We start from the raw sequence: 20,447 nt of genomic DNA, 5'->3' as shown, positions 1-20,447 counted from the left end.
TTGATCTCTGTCTGTCAAATAAATAAATAAATAATCTTAAAAAAAAAAAAAATCCCACAGTCCTGGATTTAAATTGGAAGTGTCAGTATTTACCCACGATGATTAAAAAAAAAAAAAAAAAATTTTGCCTTGCTCAGACCACAGGAAATCCTGGAAGACCAAACCAGTGGCAACAACTAACCCCAGTACCTAAATTGTGGTAATCGAAATAGCATTAGCATTTTCATTTAAAAACAATTTAGAGGGGCACCTGGGTGGCTCAGTGGGTTAAGCTGCTGCCTTCGGCTCGGGTCATGATCTCAGGGTCCTGGGATCGAATTCCGCATTGGGCTCTCTGCTTAGCAGGGAGCCTGCTTCCTCCTCTCTCTCTGCCTGCCTCTCTGCCTACTTGTGATCTCTCTCTGTCAAATAAATAAATAAAAAATCTTAAAAAAAAAAAACAATTTAGAGCTGCATGAAGGAATAGCCACTGCCAGGTAGGAGGCAGGAAATGCGTAAGATGAGCTGGAGCATCGTGTTATACGGAAAGCACGGAGATATGAAATACTACTGAAGTCCTATCGATAGGACTCAGGAGCTAACCTCAAGAGACTCCCACTGAACAAACATCTGAGCATCAGCAAGAATAAGAAGTGCAATACAGTAATACTAAGCATTTCAAACATTAAACTGGGGAAAAAAAAACCAACTCACTTTAAAATCCAGAAAATACAGGGGAAGAATCAAATTTTATCCGTTCTTTCCTAATGTACTGACTGTACCTCTGCATAACTGAACAGTTAATAAAGAAAAGTAAACAAAGATGGAATGATAAGAGAAGAATATCACCCTTGTGCAATCCTTCCTGAAGTAATGGAGCTAAGGTCAATGACCTCAAATGTTGCTAAGGTTGCACAAGAGACAACCAGATGGAAGTGCCTACTGACAGAACACACCACCACCTATGATACAGTCTTACCACAAAGTAAACCTGATCTGATTATGTTTCTACAATCTAGATCTAAGCACCCACTTCTAAGCAATCTTGGGAACAGGGTAATATGTGATACAACACCAGGGGGATCTGACCAGCAAAATCCAAATTGAGGGAATTTCTACAGGGGAAACGACATGGTCATGTAAACAAACTTTAAGGGAAAAAAAGAGACAGGGAAGGTATAGGAGGAGGAATGCATCTACGTGCCCATACCTGAAACCTGTCAACATGGCAAAGGATTTTTTTTTCAGATGTCATTAAAGATTAAGAACATGAAAATACCAAGATTATTCTGGATTTACATGGGTGGGTTCAATCGAATCACATGAGGCCTTCAAAGTAGAGAACTTTCTCAGACCAGAAGCAAGATAAATGAAGCCCAAGGAAAAGTCAGAGATTTGAGGCAAGAGAATGACTTGAACCACCATTGCTGGCTTTCATGGGTAGCTCTAGGAAGTGGAGAATGAATCCTGGCTGAGACAGCAAAGGAGCTGGAACCTGAATCCTACAATGTATGGAATTAAATTCTCCCGACAACCTGAATCATCCTGAAGTGGATCTCCCTCAAAGCCTTTAGATAAGAGCCACACCAAAGCAGCAGATGACTTGGACCTAATGACACCTGGAGCAGAGAAGCTAGCTGAGCCCATCTGGATTTCTCATCTATAGAACTGTGAGATAACAAATTGGTGTTATTTTAAGCTGTTAAATTTGTGGTCATTTTTTTGACAAGAGAAATAGAAAACTAAAGCAGGTGAAAACCTATATATTTTCAGCTTTAAGAGTCATATTAACCATTGCAATTTTTGTGTCTTATTTCAATCCTTATTAAAAGAAATACACTGTAAAAAAATCATGAGACAACTGATGTAGAGAGCTTCTACAGCAACATAAAGGTGATTCTGCTCAGTAATTTGCTATTGTCTTGTATTAATCATTAAAGGCCTATAATTACTCCTTACAGTCCAAGAAATTGCAGAATTTATTCATTCAGTCATCATTCACTCATTCAGCAATCACCGGGCATTTTGTCTGGTGGTGACTAGGAATGCAAAAGTCAGAAATATAATCCCTGTTGTATGTTCTGTCATAGTAACAATGGAATCCAAACTACTTAATGCATTTATCAACTCAACCTGGGAATCATATATGTTGAAACAACTCATAAAGTTCATAAAATATCATGTCTCTCATGTGTGTGATTTACCGGGGATACAAAGAAGAGGAAAACACTACACATACAACAAGACACAAACAGTACACAAACTTCTCTAATACAAGACAGAATACGTTAAGTGCCACTGAAAAAATACAAACAAAAACATCAAAAGAGGGATAGGGCATATTCAGATGGGGAGAATTCAGGCAGGGATTCCTGGAGTAGGTGGCATTTGAGGGCCCTGTAGAGTAGAAAAGAGTTTAGAAAGCAAAGGAGTAACAAGCACACAGGCAAAAGAACAGATGGCATTTTCATGAAATACAGTGATACTAATATTAGTAATAATATAAAATTTAATATTTATTGAGTAAGGCATTAAGTGCTTTCCATGTATTTGCTCATTTAACACAATAACCCTACAAAATTAAGTATAACTTTTTTAGTTTACCTTTTTATTGTGGTAAAAATATATACAAGATTTGCCATCTTAACATTTTTTTAAAAGATTTTATTTATTTATTTGACAGACAGAGATCACAAGTAGGCAGAGAGAAGGGGAAGCAGGCTCCCCGCTGAGCAGGGAGCCCGATGCGGGGCTCCATCCCAGGACCCTGAGATCATGACCAGAGCCGAAGGCAGAGGCTTTAACCCACTGAGCCACCCAGGCGCCCCACATCTTAACAATTTTTAAGTGTTCACACTGTTGCGAACTTTTTCATCTTGCAAAACTGAAACTCCAGGGGCGCCTGGGTGGCTCAACTGGTTAAGCAACTGCCTTTGGCTCAGGTCATGATCCTGGAGTCCTGGGATCAAGTCCCACATCGAAATTCCTGCTCAGCAGGGAGTCTGCTTCTCCCTCTGACCCTCTCCCCTCTCATGCTCTCTCTCTCCCTCACTCTCTCGTAAATAAAGTCTTTTAAAAAAACAAAAAACAAAAAACTGCAACTCCGTACCAACTGAACAGCAACTTCCCTTTTCTGCTTCCCCTCAGCTCCTGGAAACCATCATTCTGCTCTCTGTTTCCATGCATGGAACTACCTTAGATACCTCATAGAAGAGGAACCTTACAGTATTTGTCTTTTTGTAACTGGCTCATTTCACTTAGCATCCTCAAGTTTCATCCAGGTTGTAGCATTATAAGATCTCCTTTTTTTCAAAGGCTAAATTTTATATATATATATATACACATATCTATGTATATATATAATATAAATTATAAATTATATGTATATATAAATTATATATCACATTTTGTGTGTATATGTGTATATATACATATATATCACATTTTATATATATGTATATGTAAACGTGTACATATATGTATATATATCACAATTTGTTTATCTATTCATCAGTCCATGGAAATTTGAGTTGCTTCCATCCCTTGGCTATTGGGAATAGTGCTGCTGTGAACAGAGGTGTGCAAATATCTAAGTAGATACTACTTTAAGATAAGGAAATTGAGGCCCAGAGAGGGTAAGTAACCTGTTGTAGGTCACAGAGCAAATCAAAGACCATTACTCAGACATTTTGGGGCCTCCATCCTAGATAACTACTCTTTACAAATACATCCCCTCTCTTTTATTCATTTCATTGGTCCTACTATGTTCTGAAATTACAAGAAGATAGGGAACTAGCATGTATTCAGTATCTGCTAGATGTCAAAATCTTTACATTGGGGGGCGCCTGGGTGGCTCAGTGGGTTAAGCCTCTGCCTTCGGCTTGGGTCATGATCTTGGGGTCCTGGGATCAAGCCCCGCAACAGGCTCTCTGCTCAGCGGTGAGCCTGGCTCCCCCATCTCTTCCTTTCTGCCTACTTGTGATCTTTGTCAAGTAAATAAATAAAATCTTTAAAAAAAAATCTTTACATTGATTTTTTTATTTGATCAATTATTATTTTAGTTTAATATGTCAAGTAGCTCTTATTATCTCCGTTTGCAATAACATGTCTAAAGTCACCCAGCCAGCAAGACCTGGTCTGAGGTCACAAGTGACGAAGCCAAGATTTAAACTCAAACTGCCTGATAACAAACTTGGCTCTAGTTCTCCATGTTCTCATTTGCTCCTTTCTGAGATGTAGGAATTGAACAGGAAGTCATCGACTGGACTCCAGGCCCAGCTCTCTCACTAACTTGCTTTGCTTCTATGTAGATACAGATAGCTTCAACTGCTCCATCTGTAAAATGAGAAGGATGAACTGGATGATCTCTAAATCTGCCCAGCCCAATTAGGCTCTGAACCTTTGCTTCTCAAAGAAGGATTCTTAATCAAATATCTTAGACAGAAGTAGGTGTGGTCCTAACTGTGCACTCATGTTCTCTCCCCAATCCCTTTGAAAACTTTTGTGCAATTATATGACAGATAATTGGCTTTACAGTAATAACAAAAAGTCCTTTGTTTTGTACACTCTTCCACCCCTAGAACATCTGGCAACCAAAGCCAATGCTTTTCAACTCACTGATTTTCTTTCCTGAAATCTAGCACTTCCTTGATATAAGTGCAGATTGTTATCCCTTGATTTATAAATATTAGACATTATCTATTGATTTTCCATTATGGAAGACGAAGTTTTATTTGATGAAGTGGGTTTTTTTTTTAATACTTACATCCTTTTCCCTTTTACCATGCTCTTAATATTACCTCCAACTTTATTTATGTAATGTCTTTATTATTGTTGCTTTACATATATACTGTTCACTGCTGAGCTAAGCGTGTTATACAGTTTTTTTAAAACACTCAAGCCTCTCCCTACTCAAAGCTTTGTAAAATGCCCTATTGTATAACTTTCTACTATATAAAAACTACTAAGTAATCAGTCTCATTTTTCTTTCCTGAAAATCTTTCCTGGGCTTTCTGACCTTTAACTAAACGACTCAAAGCTTTCTAGGCCTTTTGCCTAGCTCTGGTCCTGAGATTTCCTTTGCCATCATACTGAGAATTTTCTTCACCTCCTTTTGTGTTATATTCCACTTATTCCTTTTTCTTATTACTCTCTTGTGTCAGTGAAACACATCTTCTAGGAGTTTCCTGAAGTACCTTTCTTGAGATATTAACTACTTTCACACTTTAAAATAAAATGTTTTATTTCAGGTTCTATTTCTCTTTTTGTTCTATTTTTACAGGTGATGTCATACTTCATTTTTTAGATTTTCTACTTGTTTTTTTTTTTTCAATTTTGGTTAACATATTTTTAATTTCCAAGAAGTTCCTTCTTGTTCTCTGTTAGTTCACTTTTGTTCCTCCCCCATCCCATCTTTTCATTCTGTCCTTGTTTCCTTCATGTAATATCTTCTCTGATCTCTCCATGGATGAGATCCTTTGTTATTTATGCTTTTGGTCTCTATCTTCTGTTTCAGAAGTTTTCCACATTTGATATTCCTTGGCTGTCAGTTCACATTAAAGAACGAATCACTAAGAAGTTGACTGGAAGTACTGAATGGTGGGCTTCTGGTGGGCTTCCCTAGTGACTGAGTGATCAGGTGGCTAGCTGCCTTTTTTTTTTTTTTTTAATTACAGCTATGTATTTATAGTCATTTTCTCTAGGGACAGCTCTGATTCTAAAGACAAACATTTTTTTATCTCTTTGATTGAGAACATGATTCCAGCTTCTGAAGTTCTGGAAGTAAGGGCAACTGGCGGGTGAGGAGGAAGAGATCCAGCATTCAAGTTCGCAGATTCTCACTGAGTCCTTGTTTTCAGTATGGTACATCACCCTTGCCCTCCTCTGTGCCCAATATCCCTGTATCTTGAGCATCTCTGGGCTCAGTTTCTTCATAGAATAACCTTCTAGTTCCTTGCAGGAGTCATGGAGTGTACACAAGATTGAGATAATATCTGGGTCTCTAAATATTTTTTTAAATTTTTTAATTAACATATAATGTAGTATTAGTCCCAGGGGTACAGGTCTGTGAATTGCCATCTAAAAATTTTAAGTAAACATGATTGCAGCTCTTCCTTATCCCCTTCCCCTGAGGTTTCTGTGTCCTGAATTCTTGATACTGTCTGGGATTCAATGAGCAAAGTGACTTGTTTCCTGACAGTCACTCCTTCCCCTCATGCATTTAAGTTTCTCTTTTTCTACTCAATAGTTTACCATTTCTCTTCAATGTGCTTTCTGCCTTCATATATTATGGTTCAAATTACAGAATCTTGAATGTAGTTTCATCAAAGATGGAGTATGATTCTTCTGGGTTTTGTTCTCCTTGTTATTTGGGGATCTGATCTTTCTTGGAGAGGAGGAGGTTGAAATGCCTCTATCTGCTGTCTTCATGTGGAAGTCCTCTATTTTGCCTTAATGTCTTTTCAAAACTATGTCTGCAGACTACATACTTCCTCAAGTTCCTTTTCTTTTAAAATAAGGATTATATAAATTATTTATCAAAGGTTTTACTGAATTACATTGTGTAATTGCATATTTATTGTACTGTATACAATTACACTGTATAATTGTATATTAATATACATAACTTGAAATGAGCTTGTAATTAAGCACTCAGCACTGATAAACTACAATCATATAAAAACTTATTATGTATAAGATAGAAAAACATAAATACATAACTCAAAAATAAACCATTTTGAGATTTTGATATATATTGACAATATAGAAAATATTCACCATTCCTGTTAAAAATCAATACCTTATCACCTAGTTCAGAAGATTCTGTTACTGTTGGAATTATCCAGCAAAAAAATTTGCTGGGCAAGCTGTTTAGCATTGATAGTTTTTGTTTTTCAATACAGTGTGTTTTTCCTTTCTGTAATATTGTTTGAGTCCATGTGCATTAATATACACTGTAAGTTAGGTCTTAAAAAGCATAATCTTGTAAAGTAAGTTTTCAATAATGAAGAGTATTTGTCTTGCATTAGACAAAGCATTAATAGACTCCCCCTCCCCCCCTTTTTTAAGCCTTAAAAATCAATTTGTGAAGCAGTTTTTTATGTTTCCCTTTAAGGGTTGTTAATCAATACATACTGTCTTAGTTTGAGCAGTTATTAAAAAAAAACACAAAACCCATACAGTGGGTGGGTTAAACAGCAAACATTTATTTGTCACAGCTCTGGAGGGTGAGAAGCCCAAGATCAGGGTGCTGGCAGATCTAATGTCTAGTGAGGAACCCCTTCCTGATTTGCAAAGAGACAGGAGAGGAAGCAGGCTCTCTCTTCTTACAAGGGCACCAATTACATTTCAGGAGGGCTCTACCTTCATGACCTAATTACCTCCCAAGGGCCCCACCTCCTAATTCTGTGACATTAAGGGTTGGAAAGTCAACATAGGAATTTTTTGAAAGAGGATGCTAACATTCAACCCATAACATATACGTAATTCAGGACCATATAGCTACATGTGTTGAAACTGGGATGTTTCTTCTTCTTGGATGTTTCTTACTTTTGGAAAGTATTTTCCTCAGGACACTAATAGTCACTATAATCAAAATCACAAAATAACAAGGTATTTCCATAATAGTCACTTGTTTTGAAAGAAAAAAATATTTTATATGTTCAGAATTATCTTAGATACCTTGTAATAATCCTTAGGAACCTATTAGCCTTTCTTGGCTAAAGAAGCAATCTATTATCTATCTATCTCTATCTATGAAATATTATTCTATCTTTATTGCTTACCTTATCATGAATACGAAAGTAATATTTTAAATTTGAGGTATTTTGAAAGTATGGAAAATAATAAAAAAATTTATTACACAGTGTATAGAGAAAGCTACCTTTAAAAAAATCCATATTAGCATATTCCTCCCACCCTTTTTAAATGCAGAGATCACACTGACAACAGTAAAAGGCGGCCCAATTTACTGAGTACTTCCTGAAGGACACACGACCTCCTAAGTGCTTCCTCCTAAATGCTTCACATATGTTGTATCACTATCCTATGAGCCAGGTATTTTATGCCTAATCTACACATGGAAAAACTGAGGATTAGTGACTTAAATAAATTGCCCAAAGTCATACAGCCAGTAATTGGTCAAGCTGAGATTTTGGCGCAAGGTTGCCCAATGTTAAAGTCCATACTCTTTACCATTATGTTTATTTTCTTTGTTTACCACCATAACTAATTTTTCATGTCATTAATAAATCACTGTAAATATCATGTAAAGTAAAGTAAAAATGTAAAATTTCTGTATGATTAGGCTTGTCTCAGGGAAGCGCTGCAGTCAACGAGCGATAATATACTTTTTAAATTTTGGCAAAATTTAAGAGTAAAAATGGAATATCATTTTTAAAGTTAAAATGTCTAGAGACTCTGAATGTTTTTATGAGCATATTAGGCATTTGTACTTCTAAAGACATATATTTCTCAAATAAGTACAATGTAAACCAGAAACTACAAGATGACTCTTTGGAACAAACAGTATTACCACCTCACTGATTCTGGTTATATTGGGAAGGTATAGTAGGTGGACATGTTGGAAGACCTAATTAAAAGATCTGAAAGTAGGGGCACCCGAGTGGCTCAGTGGGTTAAAGCCTCTGCCTTCGGCTCGGGTCATGATCCCAGGGTCCTGGGATTGAGCCCCACATCGGGCTCTCTGCTCATCCAGGAGCCTGCTTCCCCCTCTCTCTTTGCCTGCTTCTCTGCCTACTTGTCATCTCTGTCTGTCAAATAAATAAATAAAATCTTAAAAAAAAAATCTGAAAATATTTAGATTTATTCTCTTTCATTATTTGAGATCAAACTAGTTTAACATTAGAAAATCTATTCATTTTTGCCTGCTATGGGTTGTTGTATTAATGGAGGTAAGACTAATAATTAGTATTTTAATTCTTATGTATAAATGATTTGCTTAAAGTTCTAAAGAGAGTTGATTCTAAGACTTTAAAATTCTCTCCTTAAAATCTGGTTTACATCATTATTTTCATATCTAAAGAAAAAAAGTAAAAGAAAAAGGTACTTACTAAGGAAAGATAAATGTTAACTAAGCCCTTATCGAAATAATACAAAATCACAAAACTATAAAATTATAAAATAACCCCTACTTGAAATATCATAAAATCATGAATTAATGCAGTTTTAATGCATTTCCAATTCTGATTTCCTCTCTAGCTACACTATTTTCACTGTAATCTATTTAACACAAGAGTTGGAGCCACTGATGCGTTCAGTTTGATTTATCTAGTGACAATACCTCAATTATCCTCCTAGGGAAAATTATTTTCTTGAGAGTAAATCTAATTTTAGTTTAATCCTCCAAGTAATTTTAATTCACTTTCTATATATCTTGACAAAAGTAATTATGGAAGAAAAAAGCCACTATGAACATACTATTATGAAATGTAGAGAAAATATCACATCAAAAAAGATATACACATTTTCAGTTGGTGTTAGTGAATTATGACCTTGGGAGTTACAAGAATATGTCAGAATGATTTAGCACCTAAAAACCACAGAAGGGTAAAGAGATGTATGGCTGATAAGATGGGAATTTTGTGATTTGAGAGGTAAGTAAAGGAGCAGCAATATTTTGCCATCTTAAATACTCCGCCTGGTGTACTGGTAACATGGGCATTGGCTTAATATCTCATTTCCTGGGAGAAGCTTTAAACTTTATGTCAATATTTATGTAAAATTTAGGTTGTACATAAATATATAGTTAATTTGAATTTGCTGTTTCAGATGTCTGCATTTTCTGAATTTTCTTATTAACAGTTTACTTCTCTTCCTATAGGCTTGGCCTGAGATAACCAATCTAGATTATGTCTACAAAGGAAACAAATTGCATACATTTTCACTGTAAAAGATAACAATAAATCTCACAAATTTTCAGTAGTTGATATTTAGGAAATGAACATCACTGGACAAAAATCATAAGAACTATGAAAGTGTGAGATTCTGAGACTGAAGAAGATTTCCAGCTAGACCAGCCTATCATGTATGTTTTGTAAACACAACCTTCCTTGAAAGTGATTTGGCAAATATATCAAAATCTTAAAAAAGCATCATAGTAATAATTATACATTATAACATGATTAATGAGTTGGGGAAAGATTTATGACAGTGTTCCATTAAAGTAAGATCTATGTAGTATGATGTCAACATACGTGTAAATATATATTTGTATGTGTGTATAAATATATGAAGACCAAAGCTTTTTGACACTATTCATTTCTCAGTAGTGGAAATATTGGTGATTCTTCTTTGTATCATTATGTATTTTTCTATATTGAGCATTTGGTCCTTTAAAAAGAAAAAAAAATATGTTTAAAACAAATATAAGAAATAACAGCAATATTTCTTTGTTTTTCTTTTCATTATCCTTTAAAAATGTAAAATTAACCAAGGGAGGTCATCGTTACTAGAATTCATTTGTTCATTCAATTAAGAACTGTTTTTAAGCACTTTCTATATGTCAAACATTGTTTCAGGCACTGGGCATTCTGCAGTGAAGAAGAAAAAGCTCTCTGGGAGAAAAACAAATGTTACCTCCATCACATAATGGTGAAGTGCTATGAATGAAATAATATTCATTAATGTGCTATACTGTAGAGATAGAAAACAATGGTTATAAACTTATTTAGCAAGGAATATAAAAATATCTCCTTTGACTAGTCTAAGGCATATAATTTTTCTTATTTAAAGAAATTGAAATTGCTTGATTACTTACCCCAATATTAAACATCCCTGTAAAATACTCCATATTTGCTTGAATGAACCAAATGTTGCTTAAACCTAGTTCATCACTTCTCTTCTTAGCACGAATTAATGATAATTCCTTGTTTTCTATTAATGTAACCTAGATTTCACACAGGAAACAATAATACATTCAGTAACATAATTTAGACATTAGGGCAAAGTATTATTACTGTGTCTCTAAGTGTCCAGACTGTTTGGGAAGGGAGAAAAAAAAACCCATATATCCCTGATTCTGTTTCTCCACTGTTCTACTTTATGACCTTCTTCCTCTAATTTCAAACACCAAGTTGTTACTTTCCTTTATAACAAAACAGACACCTGTCAGTCCCCCTACCCCCAGATTCCTTGTTTATTTTGTCCTTTATTTTCGAAAAAAGGAAAAGAATAATACCCTCTTACCCACCCTCTCTCCCCCAGCATTCTGTTACATGTCATTCTGGCCAGTCTAGGAGTTCCTCCTCATCTTTTTCTTCTGTGAGGAATGACTGTAATTATTTTGCACCTTCCAGAGAGTTCACAAACAAAGAATCTGCCTCATTCATTTTGTATTTTTTTAAAAAGTCATCAAATTCTAGACTTTAGGCTAAAAGATGGTCACTGCAAGGAAATGATTTCACATGGCAGAAGACTAAAAAATAAGAAACTTCTAACAAATGGTGGCAATGACTGTATAAATTACAGTACATTTCCTTAAAAACATACTATGCAGCTACATTTTGGTGACATTTTAATAATGATATTTACAACTATTTGCAATAGGGAAAAACATTTATGCTACAATACTGAGTTAAAGCTGGTGACTAAAATTATATTTGCATTTTTAGCATTTGCAGCAATAAGCATCCTCATGGACAATGACTTGATGAGAACATGGGGAGAAAAGCATTTGATGGACGAGTGTGGTAAATTTGGAATTTATTTTTTTCTTTAACAAATTTTGTTATTGTTGTTACAATTTTGGTACAATGGATAAAAATCAAGATACCAGAAGAATATGCTCAACAAGTTTCAGAAGATAGTATTTCTGGTATAAAATTATGTCGACAATTAAACTGGTGTCACCACTAATTATCTTATTTAACAACAGAATGGTTATTTCTTCTAACATGTGTTTTAAAATATAATACTTTTATAGAAATTGGTAAAGGTATTGTGATCCTACTCTACTTTTTTTTAAAGATTCTTAGAAGTTTAGTTCAAAGGAAAAAAAACCAAACAACTACCTGTGCCACATAATGTGACCTGAGTGAATGATTATGAATTCAAAGAGCAGGGGTCAGACAGACTCAGCTAACTGAACTGGCTATATATTTTTTTTCCTTTGTTTCCTTCCTTTCCAATGTTTCCTTTCATGGGTTATTTAGATTTTACCTGGCATGATGGCAGCATGTGAGCAAGGACAATCCCAACATGGCCCTGGAAAAGGCAGAAAAAGAAACAAGTTAATTTTGGCCCCTAAGGCTTTTTTCTCACTCTGAGACCACAGTCTTGCCAAACGAAAACATGACTTTGAATGTACTACAGCAAAGTTACATAGTCAGGAAAAGAGTAAAGGGAACAAAAGGAGAGACGTAATACCCCGCCGCTGCAGAAATCCACAATTCTGTCACCAGGTTTGGCCTGATTTGTCACGATGTAAACAAGGTTGTTTAACTGCTGCTGCTTTCTCAGAGCTCGATCACTGGACATTTTACCTGGGGAAGACAAGAGATGAAGACAATGAAATGTTAGGCATCGTGGGGAAGTGAGAAGGCACTCAAGACTGCTGGCATCCGGGGGGGGGGGGGGGTAAATGTATAAATGAGTTACAAATTCCGCATCATCCACCATGAGAGGACCAGAGGAGCAGAGAACTGAAACCCAGAAATGGACTTCTATGCATGTTTTTACTTTTATTCATGTCCAACTTCTCTGTCAAGAGCCACTGAAAAAGCGTATTCTAGAGAGGAAACAATAAGTGAAATATTAATGGCAGAGTCAGAAAGTGTTCAATAAATGTTTACTAGATGAAAAAAAATTTTTTTCTATTTTTATCAGAGAGAGATTACAAAGATTACCTAATTCTAGTGCATTGTTTAAATCTCTGGACAAAAGAGATCCACAACAAATAAAAACATTTTTCTTATTTAACTGGCACTTTCTTGAACTCTTAGCTTTTTTGGTTAGGAACGTTGGAACATCGGTGTCACATTGTCTGAAATATATCAATAGTTGGTGTATTTAGAGAGAAATTAGATTTTACCATTTCGGCTTTGAAGCTTCTTTTTCTCATGAGTCAGACACAGAAATCTAATGCAATTAGAGATTAAAGATAGGGCATTTCCAAGTATGAAATGCCTTGGGCCTAGCAGCATGAAAACATCTTAACTTTCCTTCAAAGCCACTAGTTAAGTCCACTTCAGAAGATAACTTCAGAAGAATGAATGAAATTATTTGTTTTTACATATTTTACATGCACTTTTTGTAAGAGCAAGATTAAGAAAATATAAGAGAGCAGATTTCATTGATATAGTTAAAAATCAAACCCAGATAATCTTTTGGCTTGATCAAAAATTATGTACAGTTACAAACATTTCCCTGCTCCATTTTCACAGAAAAATAGCCTGGCTTTTTTCTTTTCTTCTGTTTTCTGTTTTCCTTCTTTCTTAGGTTACAAAAAATAAAACACTGGAAACCCTTTATTTTTGGAAAAAATAGAAAATATGAATAAAAAAATCTATAGGAGAGAAAAAGATCCATAATGAAGTAATTCAGAGATGATATCTTTGTATATATGTACTTCCAGCTATATCCATAAATTCATAATATTCTAGATGCTTATAAAACACTATATATATAAGATTGATATATATGTCAATGCATGTTTCTATGCTATAAGTTTTAATGGCTGCACAGTATTCCATTGACTACATCTACCAAACTTATGTAACCAAACTCTTATTGTAATAATGTGGTCGCTGTCATACAGCTAAATCATTATACACATTCTTAATTATTTAGCATGGCCTAATGTGAATGTCAAACATGAAGGGCATTTAAATCAGTAGCTGGTGACTTTATTTATGAAGACAGTTTCATGTAGCTTTCCTTTCATTTTCCTCTAGTAATACAATTGTAAAAAAATTAAACAAAATAAGTGAAAGCCCCTGACATCCTACCCTTCCTGGATTACCATTTCTAAGAAATTATGACAATTTTCAACACAGCAAAGTTGAAAGAATCTTACAGTGAAAGCCTCTAAAACCTCCACTTAGATTCTACCATTAACTACTTACCATGCTTGGTTTAATCACACTGCTATTCATCTATCCATCCATTCATAAATCTGCCTTATTTTCTATGGCAATGCAGTTCTGATTTGGAAGAGGAAGAGTAACAACAGGAAGGGGAGGAGAGTGGCAAAAAAAGAAAAGTATTTTTGAGCTCGTGGGAAAGCTAGAATCACAAATGCTGCTGTTTAATGGAGCCACCAAGAAGCAAGAAATGAACACAAACATTTCAGTCTTCATTTTGTGGATTTCTTAACATTTCTGAGCCAAAGGATTTTCATAAAGTCAAAAGAAATTACCTTTTGTTAAGAGTAAGGAAAAAAGGGGCACCTGGGTGGCTCAGTGGGTTAAGCCTCTGCCTTGGGCTCAGGTCATGATTCCAGAGTCCTGGGATTGAGCTCCACATTGGGCTCTCTGCTTATCCGGGAGCCTGCTTCCCCCTCTCTCTCTGCCTGCTTCTCTGCCTACTTGTGATCTCTGTCTGTCAAATAAATAAATAAAATCTTAAAAAAAAAAAAAAAGAGTAAGGAGAAAAGAAAATGTATTTAATGGAACAACTAACAGGAAGTTGGGTACCATATTTTTATTCGACATTTAGAATTATCTAATTTCTTAGGTTTGCTTCAAAAGCAAATGTTGATGAAGATCTGTTTTTCTTGCTAAATTTGCATCTTTGCATATAAAGAATTCATGCTGATATGAAGGTTGAAGGCAAAGAGGTAATTTTCAGGGTTGTATTTAAATAGACACTATTAGGCTGCATGTAATATTCACAAATTGAGCTAAAAATATAGTAGCATGATGCTCAGATGCTTTATAGAAAAGCCACCTCTAATAAAGCATTCCTCCTACCCATTCCAGTTTTATAAATATTATGAAGCTCCTGGAAACATGATCAGGATCTTAAATACACTGGACAAGGTAAAAAAGTGGTATTTTGAAATATGGTATTAATTTAAATATCCAGTCCACTCTATTTACATCCAACATTCTTGTGCTTAACACACCACTTATAAGCACAATTTTATAATCTATTTTTAGTTAGACTGAAAATGCTGGTTCCTTAAGTGCCATCACAGAAAAAGAAATCCAAGAATCAAATGGTCAGATGTTTTAATACAAATGATCTCATTTGTTCTGTGATGTAATTCTCCCACAGTGAAGACTTTCCCTTGTCTAATTCAAGTTAGGAGGAACCTGGTTATTTAGACAACTTCTGTGTTGTTTGCAATGTCCAAAAGAAAAATACAAAGGTAAAGGAATAAATTTTTAAGCAATGGAAGAGCAATATTAGAACACTGGGCTCACTTATGTTCTACAGGGCAATAGACAATGAAAGGCAGGTCTCATCCCCAGGGTACCTATAGTTTTCAGGCTTGGAATATCACTTGGGCACCTATGCTAAGTATCTGTCTATATGCTGAGGATACATCTCAAAGTGAATAAAACATAGTCCTGGTCCTTAGGGAGCTAAAAGAGGATCTAGAGGGAGTTCCAGGTGTTCATTATGTGCAAATGTATGTGCACTGAAAATGAAGGACTAACTGAGACATCACTGAGGGCTTTACAGAGACTTGCCAAATAGAATGGCAAGGGAAAGTTTGCTAAGAACAATATGACCTATTTAGGGGAAAATAGCAATTAGCTCATGTGCTTATGAATGAGGATTGATGAAGAAGTGGTAGAATATAAGAGAGATCTGAAAATATAGGCATGACCAGATGGGACAGAGCATTGCTCGTTATTTTGCCTCTCTTGCTATAGAGAAAACAGGGCCTCATTTTAATATTTAAGGTGCTTAGAGCTCCTTAGAGACAAGTTTTACTTGAATGGACAGCATGGTTATTTTTATATTATTACATATTAAAGATGTTCTCTTATAATGCTTGTCTGCATTATTTTTATTCAGGATAGAGTATAGCCTCAAATCAAATCAGATTATTAATAGATTTCTTTGGAGGATTTAACCTCAACTAATGCTAATTATCGTTACATCATTTAATTAAGAAAATGAGACAGAATCAACTCATGGGAACTCATTAATTCATTTTGAGCCCTGGTGTTTTAGATCAAGAAAGCCCTTGGACTCGTATTGGATATTCCTTCTCACTCTCTTTCCCAGGCTCTCTTCCCTTGGTATAGCTCCGAAATGCTATGCCCACTAGGTCCTGTCTTTTGTGCCATAGCTTGTCATTGAGCATGCTCTTCCTGTGTATGTAACTAAAGTCCCTTCCACATCCACCCATTAAAACATCTCTTCTTTGCTTAAAATACCTTCAAAGGTATCTCTCTACCTTAAGAAAACAATGTTTACTTCTTGGCAAGAAAACAAGTCCTCTATTGATCTGAACCCTGCTACTTTGGCAAACTCAACTTCTGGAACTTTCCTATATATCCCCTATATTCCAGCCTTTCTGAATAATGGATAGTTCCTTCAGTTCATCAAAAGGCAGTGAGATGGTGCCTCGCTTTTCCTCTGCTTGAAACCAATTTTCTTGCTTTAGAACTTCAGAAACCCTATCAGCTTTCCATGCTCCTGACTGCATTTACATTTAGTATTTTATAATAAATTTTTCAAAAAGACAAAGAAAAAGTTACTTTTTGGTACTTTGGTACTACCTGAAAGAACTCATCTTTTATACTATAAAACAGTAGTATTGTTAAGGAGTGAAAAATTTTCTTGTTATACACTTTTGGGTATCTTTCTGAAGAAAATGAAAACACTAACTCAAAAAGATGTCTGCACCTCTGTGTTCGTTGCAGCTTTATTTACAATAGTCAAGATATGGAGACCACCTAAGTGTCCATTGATGGATAAAATGTGGTATACAGATTACAACTGAATATTATTCAGCTATACAAAAGAATGAAGTCTTGCCCTTTGAGACAACCTAGATGGACCTTGAAGGTATTTGCTAAATGAAATAAGTCAGACAAATAACATATGATCTCATCATGTACATGTGGAATCTAAAAGAATAGCTTGATTATTGCCAGGTGGGCAGGGGGAGTGGGCAAAATGTGTGAAGGGAGTCAAAAGGTACAAACTAGCTATAAAATAAGTCACAAGGATGTAATGTATAGCATGGCAACTATAGTTAAAAATACTGTATTGCATATTTGGAAGTTGCTAGTAGAGTGGCTCTGAAGAGTTGTCATCACAAGAAAAGAATTCTATAACTATGTGTGGCTATGGATGTTAGTTAATTAGACTTATTGTGATAGTCATTTCACAACATATACAAATATCAAATCATTATGCTGTACACCTGGAAGTAAAATACTGTATGTCAATTATACCTCAAAAAAATTTTTAAATGATATGTAGGCACAATTAATTATATTAACTACCAAAAAACTCAAAAGCTAAAATTGCTTCTGTCTCCCTGAAAGAGATACAGATGATTTTTCCTGACCAATAAACTTGGGTCCAATTAAATGGAAAGAGTGTTAGAAGATGGACAGGCACATAACATGTGCTTAGTAAAAGTTTAATGAATATATTTTCTCTGTAGTTAGGACAATCTGGATTTTAAGGCTACATGCTTACTTCTGCAGGTACTAAACATAAAAACAAGTTAGCTATCAATGCTATGCCTGTAAAAGAAGTCAACTACGAAACTGTTTTATATGGGAATGTAAGTTCCTAAGAACTTCGGTGAGGGAATAAGAAAACGCCTATTTAAAGCCATATCAAAAGCTAGACAAAAAAAATTCAAAATGAATTAAAGAACTAAATGTGAGACAGGAAACCATTAAAATCATAGAGAAGAACACAGACAGCAACCTCTTTGACCTCAGCCATAGCAACTTCTCACTAGATAACTCTCCTAAGGTAAGGGAAACAAAAGCAAATGTAATATCCTGGGACTTTATCAAAATAAAAAGCTTCTGCACAGCAAAGGAAACAGTCAAAAAAACTAAAAGGCAACCTATGGAATGAGAGAAATTATTTGCAAAATACATATCTGATAAATGGTTAGTATCCAAAATATATAAAGATCTTATCAAACCCAACACCCAAGAAACAAATAATCTAATTAAGAAATGGGCAGAAGACATGAGTAGACAATTTTCCAAAGAAATGGCTAACAGACTCATGAAAAGCTCAACATCACTCATTATCAAGGAGGTACATATCAAAACTACAGCAAGCTATCAGCTCAATCCTGTCAGAATAGCTAAAATGAACAACACAAGAAATAGGTGTTAGTGAGGATGTCGAAAATGGGAAACCCTCTTACACTGTTGGTGGGAATGCAAGCTGGTGTAGCCACTCTGGAAAACATTATGGAGGTTTTCAAAAAATTAAAAATAGAACAACCCTATGACACAGCAATTGCACTACTAGGTATTTATACAAAGAATCCAAAAATACCAATTTAAAGGGATATATGCATCCTGACGTTTATATGGCATATATACACACACAGGGGAATATTACTCAGCCATCAAAAGAATGAAATCTTGCCATTTCCAACAATGTGGATGGAACTAGAGAGTAAATGCTAAGTGAACTAAGTCAGAGAAAGACAAATACCACATGATTTCACTCATGTGGAATTTAAGAAACAACTGAGAATAGGGGAAAATAAAAAAATAGAGGCAAAACGAGAAATAGACTCTTGACAATAGAGAGCATACTGAGGGTTACCAGAGGGAGATGGGTGGGGGGATGGGTTAAACAGGTGATGGGGATTAAGGAGGGCACTTGTTGGGATGAACACCCTGTGTGGTAGTAAGTGTTGAATCACTAAATTGTACACCTTAAACTAATATTACATTGTATGTTTTTTTTTTCAAGATTTTATTTATTTATTTGACAGACAGAGATCACAAGTAGGCAGAGAGGCAGGCAGAGACAGAGTGGGGAAGCAGGCTCCCAGCTGAGCAGAGAGCCCAATTCGGGGCTCAACCCAGGACACTGGGATTACGACCTGAGCCGAAGGCAGAGGCTTTAACGCACTGAGCCACCCAGGCGCCCCTATTACATTGTATGTTAACTAACTGTAATTTAAATAAAATCTTAAAAAAAAAAAAAAAAGCTAGAAAGGCAGTAATGAAATTCCTAAAGAAATTCCTGAGTCAATGTGTAAAACTAAGCAGCAACATAAACTTTACACTTTAGGTTAGTGCAATTTTGTTTTGAATTTTGGACACGACTTGTTGGAAATATTAAACATTTATAATAGTCCTTTTGATTTACATTTTTCAAAATTAGTTGCAGGCCAGCATCACTAATCCTCTTAGCCATACCAACCTCACAGTGACAATTTTCTTGCAACAATGGATACAAATCATCTGACAACCTTTTTTCCTCTTTCCCCAACTTGTTCACAGATCCCACAGTGCAGTCTATGAAATCAACAATTGTGTAATGTGTGATGGTTATTTTCTCTCTGATAATTTTGTTAGTCACAGTAACAGAGCATTCAATAAATATTAATTAGAAATTCAAAATGTGAAGATGGCAGAGAAGTAGCAGGCTGAGACTACTTCAGCTAGCCGAGATCAGCTAGATAGCTTATCTAAAGATTGCAAACACCTGAAAATCCATCGGCAGATCGAAGAGAAGAAGAACAGCAATTCTGGAAACAGAAAAACAGCCACTTTCTGAAAGGTAGGACCGGCGGAGACGTGAATCCAAAGCGACGGGAAGATAGACCCCGGGGGGAGGGGCCAGCTCCCGGCAAGCGGCAGAGCAACGGCGCACAAAATCAGGACTTTTAAAAGTCCGTTCTGCTGAGGGACATCGCTCCAGAGGCTAAACCGGGGCGAAGCCCACGCGGGGTCAGCGTGGCCTCAGGTCCCACAGGGTGACAGAAGGATCGGGGGTGTCTGAGTGTCGCAGAGCTTGCGGGTATTGGAATGGGAAAGCCGGCTACAGAGACAGAGCCGACAGTAAGCTCGCAGCTCGGGGTTACCTTGAACCGGTCGCAGGCTCGGTGAGCTCGGAGCGCAGCCCGAGGTCAGGCAGACGGGAGTAACTGGGCGCTGTTCTCTGAGGGCACACTGAGGAGTGCGGCCCTGGGCTCTCGGCTCCTCCAGGCTGGAGACCAGGAGGCCGCCATTTGTATTCCCATCCTCCAGAACTCTATGGAAAGCGCTCAGGGAACAAAAGCTCCTTAAAGCAAACTGGAGGGGATTACTCACCCCGGCCCCCGGGTTAAGGGCAGTGCAATTCCGCCTGGGGCAAAGACACTTGAGAATCACTACAACAGGCCCCTCCCCCAGATGATCAACAAGAAATCCAGCCAAGACCAAGTTCACCTACCAAGGAGTGCAGTTTCAATACCAAGGAGAGCAGCGGAATTCCAGAGGAGGAGAAAGCAAAGCACGGAACTCATGGCTTTTTCCCTGTGATTTTTTTTTAGTCTTGCAGTTAATTTAATT

The 20,447-nt window shown here is 36.1% G+C and overlaps 1 protein-coding gene across 5 annotated transcripts in view; it reads right to left on the bottom strand.

Moving 5' to 3' along the window:
• GSTCD (glutathione S-transferase C-terminal domain containing) overlaps positions 1-20,447 on the bottom strand; it is a 139,573-nt gene that overhangs the window by 13,969 nt on the left and 105,157 nt on the right. For all 5 annotated transcript variants that reach the window (XM_059376863.1, XM_059376857.1, XM_059376848.1 and 2 more), the window contains exons 6-8: positions 12,364-12,479; positions 12,157-12,201; positions 10,757-10,885 (exon numbers count right to left, since the gene is read on the bottom strand). In XM_059376863.1, coding sequence (XP_059232846.1) covers positions 10,757-10,885; positions 12,157-12,201; positions 12,364-12,479 — 290 coding nt within the window. The remainder of the gene's footprint in view (positions 1-10,756; positions 10,886-12,156; positions 12,202-12,363; positions 12,480-20,447) is intronic.

The sequence above is a fragment of the Mustela nigripes genome, chromosome 1, assembly GCF_022355385.1.
Source record: "Mustela nigripes isolate SB6536 chromosome 1, MUSNIG.SB6536, whole genome shotgun sequence".
Classification (NCBI taxonomy): Eukaryota; Metazoa; Chordata; class Mammalia; order Carnivora; family Mustelidae; genus Mustela; species Mustela nigripes.
The sequence above is the reverse complement of the archived record's forward strand: the minus strand, read 5'-3'. Positions and strand labels throughout refer to the sequence as shown.